General features: G+C 38.2%; 1 protein-coding gene across 1 annotated transcript in view; it reads right to left on the reverse strand.

The window, feature by feature from the left end:
* Window positions 1-1131: 1131 nt before the first annotated feature.
* The window catches only part of LOC134711150 (low-density lipoprotein receptor-related protein 2-like), a 47622-nt gene continuing 35824 nt past the window's right edge, over window positions 1132-12929 (reverse strand). The window contains exons 11-15 of the mRNA XM_063571597.1: window positions 5968-6081; window positions 5412-5525; window positions 4034-4144; window positions 2422-2727; window positions 1132-2210 (exon numbers count right to left, since the gene is read on the reverse strand). Coding sequence (XP_063427667.1) covers window positions 1216-2210; window positions 2422-2727; window positions 4034-4144; window positions 5412-5525; window positions 5968-6081 — 1640 coding nt within the window. The 3' untranslated portion in view covers window positions 1132-1215. The remainder of the gene's footprint in view (window positions 2211-2421; window positions 2728-4033; window positions 4145-5411; window positions 5526-5967; window positions 6082-12929) is intronic.

Here is a 12929-nt window from a genome sequence, read left to right on the forward strand (position 1 = left end):
TGTTTTGAGTTTATACACTTTTTTAAGTACATGGTAAATATGATGTTTTTTGTGTAAATAGCTGCATATCGACAAAGAGGATAAATAATATCAAATTAACACAGTGTCTAATTATTTTTACTATATAGAAGGCTTGAAACGGATGAAATTTTACTCGAAACTAATTGCCATATTTCCTTCATGATTTAGTCTGTTTTCATGTAAGGATTCGGATATAATGTTGGTCTTTTCGATGTTATCAGATCTTCGACGTGTGTATTATGATTTTAATTTTCAAATTTGTTTTATCTGTCACGTCACTGAAATAAAAACTTGACGAAATGAGCATCGTGTGTGGTCAAATAAATTCCGTTTAAGATTATTTCACAGAATATTTTAAGTGTTTAAGTTTGAGCAATCCTGATAAACGTAGATCCAAACAAGAATGTGTCCCTCGTACACGGATGCCCCATCAGCACTATCGTTTTCTATGTTCAGTGGACCGTCAAATTTGGGTAAAAACTCTAATTTGGCATTAATTTAAAAGATTACATTATAAAAAACATGTGAACTAAGTTTCAAGTTGATGGGACTTCAACTTCATCAAAAACTATCTCGACCAAAAACTATAACCAAAACTTTTACCTGAAGTGGGCCAGACGGAAGGACTAACGAAAAAATGGAGATGTGGTATGATTGCAAATGAGACAACTGTCCACAAGGGACAAAAATGACACAGACATTAACAACTATAGGTCACCGTATGGCCTTCAAAAATGAGCAAAGCCCACACCGCATAGTCGGCTATAAAAAACTTAACAATGACAATGTTAAACAATTCAAACGAGAAAACTAACGGCCTTATTTGTGTATAAAAATGAACGAAACACAAATATGTAACACATAAACAAACAACAACCACTGAACTTCAGGCTTTTATTTGATGTTTTCCTTTATTTTTAGTTTGTAACCCGGATTTGTTTTTCAATTGATTTATGTATTTCGAACAGCGGTATACTACATGTACTATTACTTTTATTTGTGTAATAATTTAAAGAGACACAGCGTTATTTTTTAAACTACTAAATCTAAGATATCGATAATGGCATACACTGACTTGGAATTGAAGGCAAAAAGGAAAAACAATAACAATAAAAAGTGAAACTTGAATTTATAGGCGTTGTCTACAATAATATAAATTTGAATAATTATAATATGTAATTGAATGAGTTTGACTTATTCGTTCTGTCTAAGGTATTGCATTGCATCGTACAATTGGCGTGTAGTGAAATGTTCTTTGATCTGGCCATTGGTCGAAATATGACGTCTGACATCATTAATGATTTTTTTCCGACTTTGAACTTTTTCGTGTTCATTACTGTTTCTTAAAGCTGTCAATTCTTTGAGTTGACGAACAACCTCTTCCACCTGTGAAGTGTGCCTAATCTTTTGTCCGGCTAAAGTGTGCTTAATCTTTTGTCCGGCTAGTGCGTGACGAATTAATTCTTGCCTCTGCATCTGTGCAGCAAATCTATTCCTTTTTTCAACTAGAGACCGGGCAATTGATTTTGCCATTTGAAGTCTTCGATAAGCATTCAATCTTGACATTCTTTTTGATAATGTATTATCTTGGACCTTTGTTTGACGACGATCTTCATGTAGAGGAGATGATTTTTGTCTGTAATTAAATCCTGTTTTACTATGAACATGTTTTCCCACACGCTCTCTATGATCATGTCCTGTTCGACTATGAAGTGTTTCTACCACATGCTCTCTGTAATCATGTCCTGTTCGACTTTGAACTGGATTTCCTACACGCTGTGTGTAATCATGTCCTCTTCGACTATGAAGTGTTTCTCCCACATGCACTCTGTAATCATGTCCTGTTCGACTTTGAACTGGTTCTCTTACACGCTGTGTGTAATCATATCCTGTTCGACTTTGAACTGGTTCTCCTACACGCTGTGTGTAAGCATGTCGTGTTCGACTTTGAACTGGTTCTCCTACATGCTGCCTGTAATCATGTCCTGTTCGAATATGAACTTGTTCTCTCACACGCTGTGTGTAAGCATGTCCTGTTCGACTATGACTATATTTTTGCACAAGCTGTTTGTTATCATGTCGTTTTGTGCTACTGCTATAAAGCCGTTGTCTCATAAGCTGTTTGCTATATCCAATGTTTGACACTCTTTTATTGCTAATTGCCAAAGGTATTGGTGACCCAGAGTCATCTGTAAAAAAACAAAGTAAAAACCAAAATATCTATAAAAGAAACAAAGTCTACACAATGTTAAGAATCTGTTGTTTCAATTTAGAAATTATTACCAATTTAACTTTAACTATTCAATTTGAAAAAAAAATTTTTTGTGAAAAGTATTTTTTAAAGAAAGGAGAACTTAAAATCCTGAAGATAACGTTGTGTAAAACTTGTTCGTATTTTACCTTCCCATGGCATACTAGGCAAGTGTATATGATCTACAGATGGTGCTATTGGCAATATAACAGGATGTCCCACATGCTGATCTGTATGATCTACAGATGGTTCTATTGGCAATATAACAGGATGTCCCACATGCTGATCTGTATCTTGCCACAATAATATTGGCTGATCTACTGGCATAGGTATAACTGATGAAGTATTGCATCTCTCATCGGAAAAATCGCCGCAATCATTTTCTCCATCACATAGTTTATCAACATCAACACAATGAGAGTTTCCACATCTAAACTGGGCATCGTCACAATCGCCTAGAAATAAAACACTAAAATTTCATGTTCCTACTATGTTGCGCATTGTGTCTTATATTGAAAATGTCAAGTTACATATAGTGATTTAAGGGTTATAATATGTGAACTGTATTGATTAATATTATGTAGTTTATCAAAAATATTCGGGCTAAATTTGTTAATTTTTATCAATAAACTCTTTTCCTGAAACAACGGCTTCAGCAGCGCAACTGTGCCACATGCAAAGCAGAAACTGCTTAACCTTCCGGAACATCTTTCATTGGCTTAATCTAAATGAGTAACTATTTTAACAATAAAATTATCATTCTTAATAAAACAAAATTCATGAAGACACGTTGAATGTTCTCAAGCTACTTGTTTTATATCAGATATTCAAATCTTTTCATCTTGAAAGTACCTAAAAAGCACTCAAAATGAAATTATTTGTTTTGATATTACCCCCTTATCGGTAAATGAACAACTGCTAGTGTGTAGTCATGTTTGTTTTTTGGATGACATTCTAGAACGTTTAAAATTTGATTTATTTGTAGTCTTTCTCATCCCTTTAAGGCCCCTTTTTGGCCCTAAAATTTAGCATTTTTACTTTGTTAAAACTTTTTACTTTTTACTTTTAAATGGAAAGTAGAATACCTCTTTTTCATTAATATTGGCTGTTTTTGACAAAACAATGCCCATGCATCATATGCTCAAAGTACATATTATTAATTCTTGCAACATAACTTAAATCTTCACAACTTTAAAAGCATTTATGCTAATTTACAATTTTTATCTACAATTGAAGTTGCCACATTTGTGTTAAGTCAAATGAACCAGTAGCAGAAATGTTGTTAATTACTATATAGATATAGGAAGATGTGGTGTGAGTGCCAATGAGACAACTCTCCATCCAAATAACAATTTAAAAAGTAAACCATTATAGGTACGGCCTTCAACACGGAGCCTTGGCTTACACCGAACAACAAGCTATAAAGGGCCCCAAAATTACTAGTGTAAAACCATTCAAACGGGAAAACCAACGGTTTAATGTATATAAACAAAACGAGAAACGAAAAACACGTATACATTACATAAACAAACGACAACTAATGTACATCAGATTCCTGACTTAGGACAGGTGCAAACATTTGCAGCGGGATTAAACGTTTTAATGAATCCAAACCTTGTTCCTTTTTCTGAAACAATAGCATAACATCACAACATAGCTATAACTATATAATTCAAAGAATGTCATCAGTATCTTTTTATATTAATGAATATGCATATTATAAAAATCGATAACAGCTATGAAATGGGCATTCTTACGTACCACAGCCGACATCATCGGAAGCATCACTACAATCTGGCCACGCATCACATTTATAGTAATCTGAAATGCACTTCTCATCCTTTATACATAAGAAAGAACCACTCTTACATTCTGAAAATAAAACATTTAGCAATTACTGTTTTGAATTGAACGAATTTATGCTAATAAGTTACGATATGATTTACAAGCAGCAGCTTATACCAAGAGAACTGGTCAATGTCCGAATTATTAACGTGAACTAATGGAAAGATGTATATCTAACTTTATAGCATAGGGACATTTCAAAGCATACTATATATCATTTAAATGATTTACAATGCTCTGAGATCAATCTAGGCGCTCTCATAAGACTATGTTTGCAGTATTGATTTGGCAACTGAATATTATAGAATATGGTTTCATAGCAGGTAGACAGACACACTTATCTTTTACCCATCTGAGTTTTAAGATGCTATTTTTCATTACTTCCCGACTGTCTATAGGTTACTTTTGTAATGAAAATATATTTTTCCTCGTGAACCTTTATGTAGCCTCCATTTAAGTTTCAATTCAGCTTTTCGGTGTCCTTTTATATCCATACAGACAAATTCGAATTCATTTACAAGATATTAAAGATGATAGTTTATTAATTTTCGCCCGAGTCGATGTACCTTATTTACAACAAGATATTGTTGTTATTGCAGAATGTTACTTTCAATAATTTTGGAGGGGGTTTCAGCAGTTTGACCATATGTTAATGAAAAGCATTATAAATACATAGTATCCGATTTATTTAAAGACATCTTGGTGCAAATACAAATACAGTATGAATTTTTCAGTTCAGTAAGTAAAATGAACCATTTTCGTCATCGTCGTAGTCGTCGTCATCATCGTTCTTATCATCCTTATTAATTGAATGATAACGTTTCAAATATACGCCCACACTTAATGTTTGAATGTATTATAATTATTCATACACCTAGGCTAGACATAACGCAAAATCGGATTGGTAACGAAACTCTTAGTTATTGTCGAATTCGTAAACAATTTATCATGTACAGTTGATATTGAAACACATATTTGAAGGACAAAGGATTTACCGGATTGCTATCGATAAAAACAACACCAACATCAAATAATAAAAACCACAATGTAAAGCAGTGAAGCTAAATCAAGTTCAGCATGAATGTCTGTTAACAAAAGGGGTGATCTAAGTGCTTCAGAAGAGTAAGCATGTGGCGTAAACTTTCTCCGGATTTAAGTGGCCCTTTAATCATTCTACTAAGACGAATACATAGTTCTGCATATGAAGCCGAAGTCAAATTTAGAAAATAATTGTTTCTTTGAGGGGACCTTGGTATTGCAAATGTTTTCCATTTAGAATGACATTTAGATGTACCGTTGCAGTTGTTTTCGTCTGAATCGTCTCGACAATTTTTTTCCCCATCACATCGATCACCCCATGCACAACCACTATCTGCACATGTCATCTGACCCTCTGCACACTCAATGTCTACAAAATAATAAAACCAAGTAGACATTCAAGAAATATATAAATATGACTTCGACAGTCGAAAATCAAAATATACTATGCATATCTAAAAAAAAAAAACGAGATGTGAGATTTACGTCACGGAGACAACAGATTAACGACAAAAGTGAGAAACACATTTAAAGGCCATAAAGAGGTCGACAAGCAGTCTTATAGATAGATGTTTGTTCAATATACAAAGCTCTGACTCGCTTATCTCGAGAATTTTAAAGTAGCGAATAAATTGTCAAAAGTGTCTTTTTAAAGCTTCCTCTTCATAAAATTGATTGAGTTTAATTCTGAATGTTGTCTTATTGAACGTTTTCAATCTTCAGTGTATGTGAAACATTTGTTGACTGCCTTAAGTTAAAAGTTTAATTAACTAAAATGCTATATACATTTTGTCATAACAATCCTGTGTTACCTGTGCAGTCTTTTTCGTCTGACTTATCTTTACAATCATCCCATCCATCACATACTCCTCCCTTCGCACAGGTATGGTCGGCACATTTAACGCTACCAGTTAGGCACTCATAACCTAAATAAAATAAACCAGTAAATAACTTTCATTTTACTGACTTTATGCTCTAAAAACCATCACCAAACAGTGAAACTGCTCAATTTCAGAATATATTTGATAAACAGTTCAGTTGAGCTTTTTCTACGTATTTATACTTTAAAAATACTTTCTATGATTTCCTGAGTTCACTCAATACTACCATTGTTCATGTGGTTGTTACCTGTGCAATTATTTTCAACTTATCCGGTTTTTAAATCTATCCAACCATTACATCGTTCACCTAAGACACATATATGATCACGTGATTCTGACCTTCACAATTGTCCTCATCTGATCCGTCTTTACAATCAATCCAACTGTTGCAGAGTTTACCCCAGACACATATATGATCACGTGATTCTTACCTTCACAATTGTCCTCATCTGATCCGTCTTTACAATCAATCCAACTGTTGCAGAGTTCACCCCAGACACATGTATGATCACGTGATTCTTACCTTCACAATTGTTCTCATCTGATCCGTCTTTACAATCAACCCAACTGTTGCAGCGTTCACCCCAGACACATGTATGATCACGTGATTCTTACCTTCACAATTGTCCTCATCTGATCCGTCTTTACAATCAATCCAACTGTTGCAGCGTTCACCCCAGACACATGTATGATCACGTGATTCTTACCTTCACAATTGTCCTCATCAGATCCGTCTTTACAATCAATCCAACCATTACATCGTTCACCCCAGACACATGTATGATCACGTGATTCTTACCTTCACAATTGTCCTCATCTGATCCGTCTTTACAATCAATCCAACTGTTGCAGCGTTCACCCCAGACACATGTATGATCACGTGATTCTTACCTTCACAATTGTCCTCATCTGATCCGTCTTTACAATCAATCCAACTGTTGCAGCGTTCACCCCAGACACATGTATGATCACGTGATTCTTACCTTCACAATTGTCCTCATCTGATCCGTCTTTACAATCAATCCAACTGTTGCAGCGTTCACCCCAGACACATGTATGATCACGTGATTCTTACCTTCACAATTGTCCTCGTCTGATCCGTCTTTACAATTAATCCAACTGTTGCAGCGTTCACCCCAGACACATGTATGATCACGTGATTCTTACCTTCACAATTGTCCTCGTCTGATCCGTCTTTACAATCAATCCAACTGTTGCAGCGTTCACCCCAGACACATATACGATCACGTGACTCTTACCTTCACAATTGTCCTCATCTGATCCGTCTTTACAATCAATCCAACTGTTGCAGCGTTCACCCCAGACACATGTATGATCACGTGATTCTTACCTTCACAATTGTCCTCATCAGATCCGTCTTTACAATCAATTCAACTGTTGCAGCGTTCACCCCAGACACATGTATGATCACGTGATTCTTACCTTCACAATTGTCCTCATCTGATCCGTCTTTACAATCAATCCAACTGTTGCAGAGTTCACCCCAGACACATGTATGATCACGTGATTCTTACCTTCACAATTGTCCTCGTCTGATCCGTCTTTACAATCAATCCAACTGTTGCAGCGTTCACCCCAGACACATGTATGATCACGTGATTCTTACCTTCACAATTGTCCTCGTCTGATCCGTCTTTACAATCAATCCAACTGTTGCAAAGTTCACCCCAGACACATGTATGATCACGTGATTCTTACGTTCACAATTGTCCTCATCTGATCCGTCTTTACAATCAATCAAACTGTTGCAGCGTTCACCCCAGACACATGTATGATCACGTGATTCTTACCTTCACAATTGTCCTCATCAGATCCGTCTTTACAATCAATCCAACTGTTGCAGCGTTCACCCCAGACACATGTATGATCACGTGATTCTTACTTTCACAATTGTCCTCGTCTGATCCGTCTTTACAATCAATCCAACTGTTGCAGCGTTCACCCCAGACACATGTATGATCACGTGATTCTTACCTTCACAATTGTCCTCGTCTGATCCGTCTTTACAATCAATCCAACTGTTGCAGCGTTCACCCCAGACACATGTATGATCACGTGATTCTTACCTTCACAATTGTCCTCGTCTGATCCGTCTTTACAATCAATCCAACTGTTGCAGAGTTCACCCCAGACACATGTATGATCACGTGATTCTTACCTTCACAATTGTGCTCATCTGATCCGTCTTTACAATCAATCAAACTGTTGCAGCGTTCACCCCAGACACATGTATGATCACGTGATTCTTACCTTCACAATTGTCCTCATCAGATCCGTCTTTACAATCAATCCAACTGTTGCAGCGTTCACCCCAGACACATGTATGATCACGTGATTCTTACTTTCACAATTGTCCTCGTCTGATCCGTCTTTACAATCAATCCAACTGTTGCAGCGTTCACCCCAGACACATGTTTGATCACGTGATTCTTACCTTCACAATTGTCCTCGTCTGATCCGTCTTTACAATCAATCCAACTGTTGCAGCGTTCACCCCAGACACATGTATGATAACGTGATTCTTACCTCCACAATTGTCCTCGTCTGATCCGTCTTTACAATCAATCCAACTGTTGCGGAGTTCACCCCAGACACATATATGATCACGTGATTCTTACCTTCACAATTGTCCTCATCTGATCCGTCTTTACAATGAATTCAACTGTTGCAGCGTTCACCCCAGACACATGTATGATCACGTGATTCTTACCTTCACAATTGTCCTCGTCTGATCCGTCTTTACAATCAATTCAACTGTTGCAGAGTTCACCCCAGAGACATGTATGATCACGTGATTCTTACCTTCACGATTGTCCTCGTCTGATCTGTCTTTACAATCAATCCAACTGTTGCAGCGTTCACCCCAGACACATGTATGATCACATGATTCTTACCTTCACAATTGTTCTCATCTGATCCGTCTTTACAATCAATCCAACTGTTGCAGCGTTCACCCCAGACAAATGTATGATCACGTGATTCTTACCTTCACAATTGTCCTCATCTGATCCGTCTTTACAATCAATCCAACTGTTGCAGAGTTCACCCCAGACACATGTATGATCACGTGATTCTTACCTTCACAATTGTCCTCGTCTGATCCGTCTTTACAATCAATTCAACTGTTGCAGAGTTCACCCCAGACACATGTATGATCACGTGATTCTTACCTTCACAATTGTCCTCGTCTGATCCGTCTTTACAAAAATCAATCCAACTGTTGCAGCGTTCACCCCAGACACATGTATGATCACGTGATTCTTACCTTCACAATTGTCCTCATCTGATCCGTCTTTACAATCAATCCAACTGTTGCAGCGTTCCCCCCAGACACATGTATGATCACGTGATTCTTACCTTCACAATTGTCCTCATCTGATCCGTCTTTACAATCAATCCAATTGTTGCAGCGTTCACCCCAGACACATGTATGATCACGTGATTCTTACCTTCACAATTGTCCTCGTCTGATCCGTCTTTACAATCAATTCAACTGTTGCAGAGTTCACCCCAGACACATGTATGATCACGTGATTCTTACCTTCACAATTGTCCTCGTCTGATCCGTCTTTACAATCAATCCAACTGTTGCAGCGTTCACCCCAGACACATGTATGATCACGTGATTCTTACCTTCACAATTGTCTTCGTCTGATCCGTCTTTACAATCAATCCAACTGTTGCAGAGTTCACCCCAGACACATGTATGATCACGTGATTCTTACCTTCACAATTGTCCTCATCTGATCCGTCTTTACAATCAATCCAACTGTTGCAGCGTTCATCCCAGACACATGTATGATCACGTGATTCTTACCTTCACAATTGTCCTCATCTGATCCGTCTTTACAATCAATCCAACTGTTGCAGAGTTCACCCCAGACACATATATGATCACGTGATTCTTACCTTCACAATTGTCCTCGTCTGATCCGTCTTTACAATCAATCCAACTGTTGCAGCGTTCACCCCAGACACATGTATGATCACGTGATTCTTACCTTCACAATTGTCATCATCTGATCCGTCTTTACAATCAATCCAACTGCTGCAGCGTTCACCCCAGACACATGTATGATCACGTAATTCTTACCTTCACAATTGTCCTCATCTGATCCGTCTTTACAATCAATCCAACTGTTGCAGCGTTCACCCCAGACACATGTATGATCACGTGATTCTTACCTTCACAATTGTCCTCATCTGATCCGTCTTTACAATCAATCCAACTGTTGCAGCGTTCACCCCAGACACATGTATGATCACGTGATTCTTTCCTTCACAATTGTCCTCATCTGATCCGTCTTTACAATCAATCCAACTGTTGCAGCGTTCACCCCAGACACATGTATGATCACGTGGTTCTTACCTTCACAATTGTCCGCATCTGATCCGTCTTTACAATCAATCGTACCATAACATCGTTCACCCCAGACACATGTATGATCACGGGATTCTTACCTTCACAATTGTCCTCATCTGATCCGTCTTTACAATCAATCCAACTGTTGCAGCGTTCACCCCAGACACATATATGATCACGTGATTCTTACCTTCACAATTGTCCTCATCTGATCCGTCTTTACAATCAATTCAACTGTTGCAGCGTTCACCCCAGACACATGTATGATCACGTGATTCTCAATTTCACAATTGTCCTCATCTGATCCGTCTTTACAATCAATCCAACTGTTGCAGAGTTCACCCCAGACACATGTATGATCACGTGATTCTTACCTTCACAATTGTCCTCATCAGATCCGTCTTTACAATCAATCCAACTGTTGCAGCGTTCACCCCAGACACATGTATGATCACGTGATTCTTACCTTCACAATGTTCCTCGTCTGATCCGTCTTTACAATCAATCCAACTGTTGCAGCGTTCACCCCAGACACATGTATGATCACGTGATTCTTACGTTCACAATTGTCCTCGTCTGATCCGTCTTTACAATCAATCCAACTGTTGCAGCGTTCACCCCAGACACATGTATGATCACGTGATTATTACCTTCACAATTGTCCTTGTCTGATCCGTCTTTACAATCAATTCAACTGTTGCAGAGTTCACCCCAGACACATGTATGATCACGTGATTCTTACCTTCACAATTGTCCTCATCAGATTCGTCTTTACAATCAATCCAACTGTTGCAGAGTTCACCCCAGACACATGTATGATCACGTGATTCTTACCTTCACAATTGTCCTCATCAGATCCGTCTTTACAATCAATTCAACTGTTGCAGCGTTCACCCCAGACACATGTATGATCACGTAATTCTTACCTTGACAATTGTCCTCATCTGATCCGTCTTTACAATCAATTCAACTGTTGCAGCGTTCACCCCAGACACATGTATGATCACGGGATTCTTACTTTCACAATTGTCCTTATCTGATCCGTCTTTACAATCAATTCAACTGTTGCAGCGTTCACCCCAGATACATGTATGATCACGTGATTCTTACCTTCACAATTGTCCTCGTCTGATCCGTCTTTACAATCAATTCAACTGTTGCAGAGTTCACCCCAGAGACATGTATGATCACGTGATTCTTACCTTCACGATTGTCCTCGTCTGATCTGTCTTTACAATCAATCCAACTGTTGCAGCGTTCACCCCAGACACATGTATGATCACATGATTCTTACCTTCACAATTGTTCTCATCTGATCCGTCTTTACAATCAATCCAACTGTTGCAGCGTTCACCCCAGACAAATGTATGATCACGTGATTCTTACCTTCACAATTGTCCTCATCTGATCCGTCTTTACAATCAATCCAACTGTTGCAGAGTTCACCCCAGACACATGTATGATCACGTGATTCTTACCTTCACAATTGTCCTCGTCTGATCCGTCTTTACAATCAATTCAACTGTTGCAGAGTTCACCCCAGACACATGTATGATCACGTGATTCTTACCTTCACAATTGTCCTCGTCTGATCCGTCTTTACAAAAATCAATCCAACTGTTGCAGCGTTCACCCCAGACACATGTATGATCACGTGATTCTTACCTTCACAATTGTCCTCATCTGATCCGTCTTTACAATCAATCCAACTGTTGCAGCGTTCCCCCCAGACACATGTATGATCACGTGATTCTTACCTTCACAATTGTCCTCATCTGATCCGTCTTTACAATCAATCCAATTGTTGCAGCGTTCACCCCAGACACATGTGTGATCACGTGATTCTTACCTTCACAATTGTCCTCGTCTGATCCGTCTTTACAATCAATTCAACTGTTGCAGAGTTCACCCCAGACACATGTATGATCACGTGATTCTTACCTTCACAATTGTCCTCGTCTGATCCGTCTTTACAATCAATCCAACTGTTGCAGCGTTCACCCCAGACACATGTATGATCACGTGATTCTTACCTTCACAATTGTCTTCGTCTGATCCGTCTTTACAATCAATCCAACTGTTGCAGAGTTCACCCCAGACACATGTATGATCACGTGATTCTTACCTTCACAATTGTCCTCATCTGATCCGTCTTTACAATCAATCCAACTGTTGCAGCGTTCATCCCAGACACATGTATGATCACGTGATTCTTACCTTCACAATTGTCCTCATCTGATCCGTCTTTACAATCAATCCAACTGTTGCAGAGTTCACCCCAGACACATATATGATCACGTGATTCTTACCTTCACAATTGTCCTCGTCTGATCCGTCTTTACAATCAATCCAACTGTTGCAGCGTTCACCCCAGACACATGTATGATCACGTGATTCTTACCTTCACAATTGTCATCATCTGATCCGTCTTTACAATCAATCCAACTGCTGCAGCGTTCACCCCAGACACATGTATGATCACGTAATTCTTACCTTCACAATTGTCCTC

Source organism: Mytilus trossulus, chromosome 3, assembly GCF_036588685.1.
Source record: "Mytilus trossulus isolate FHL-02 chromosome 3, PNRI_Mtr1.1.1.hap1, whole genome shotgun sequence".
Classification (NCBI taxonomy): Eukaryota; Metazoa; Mollusca; class Bivalvia; order Mytilida; family Mytilidae; genus Mytilus; species Mytilus trossulus.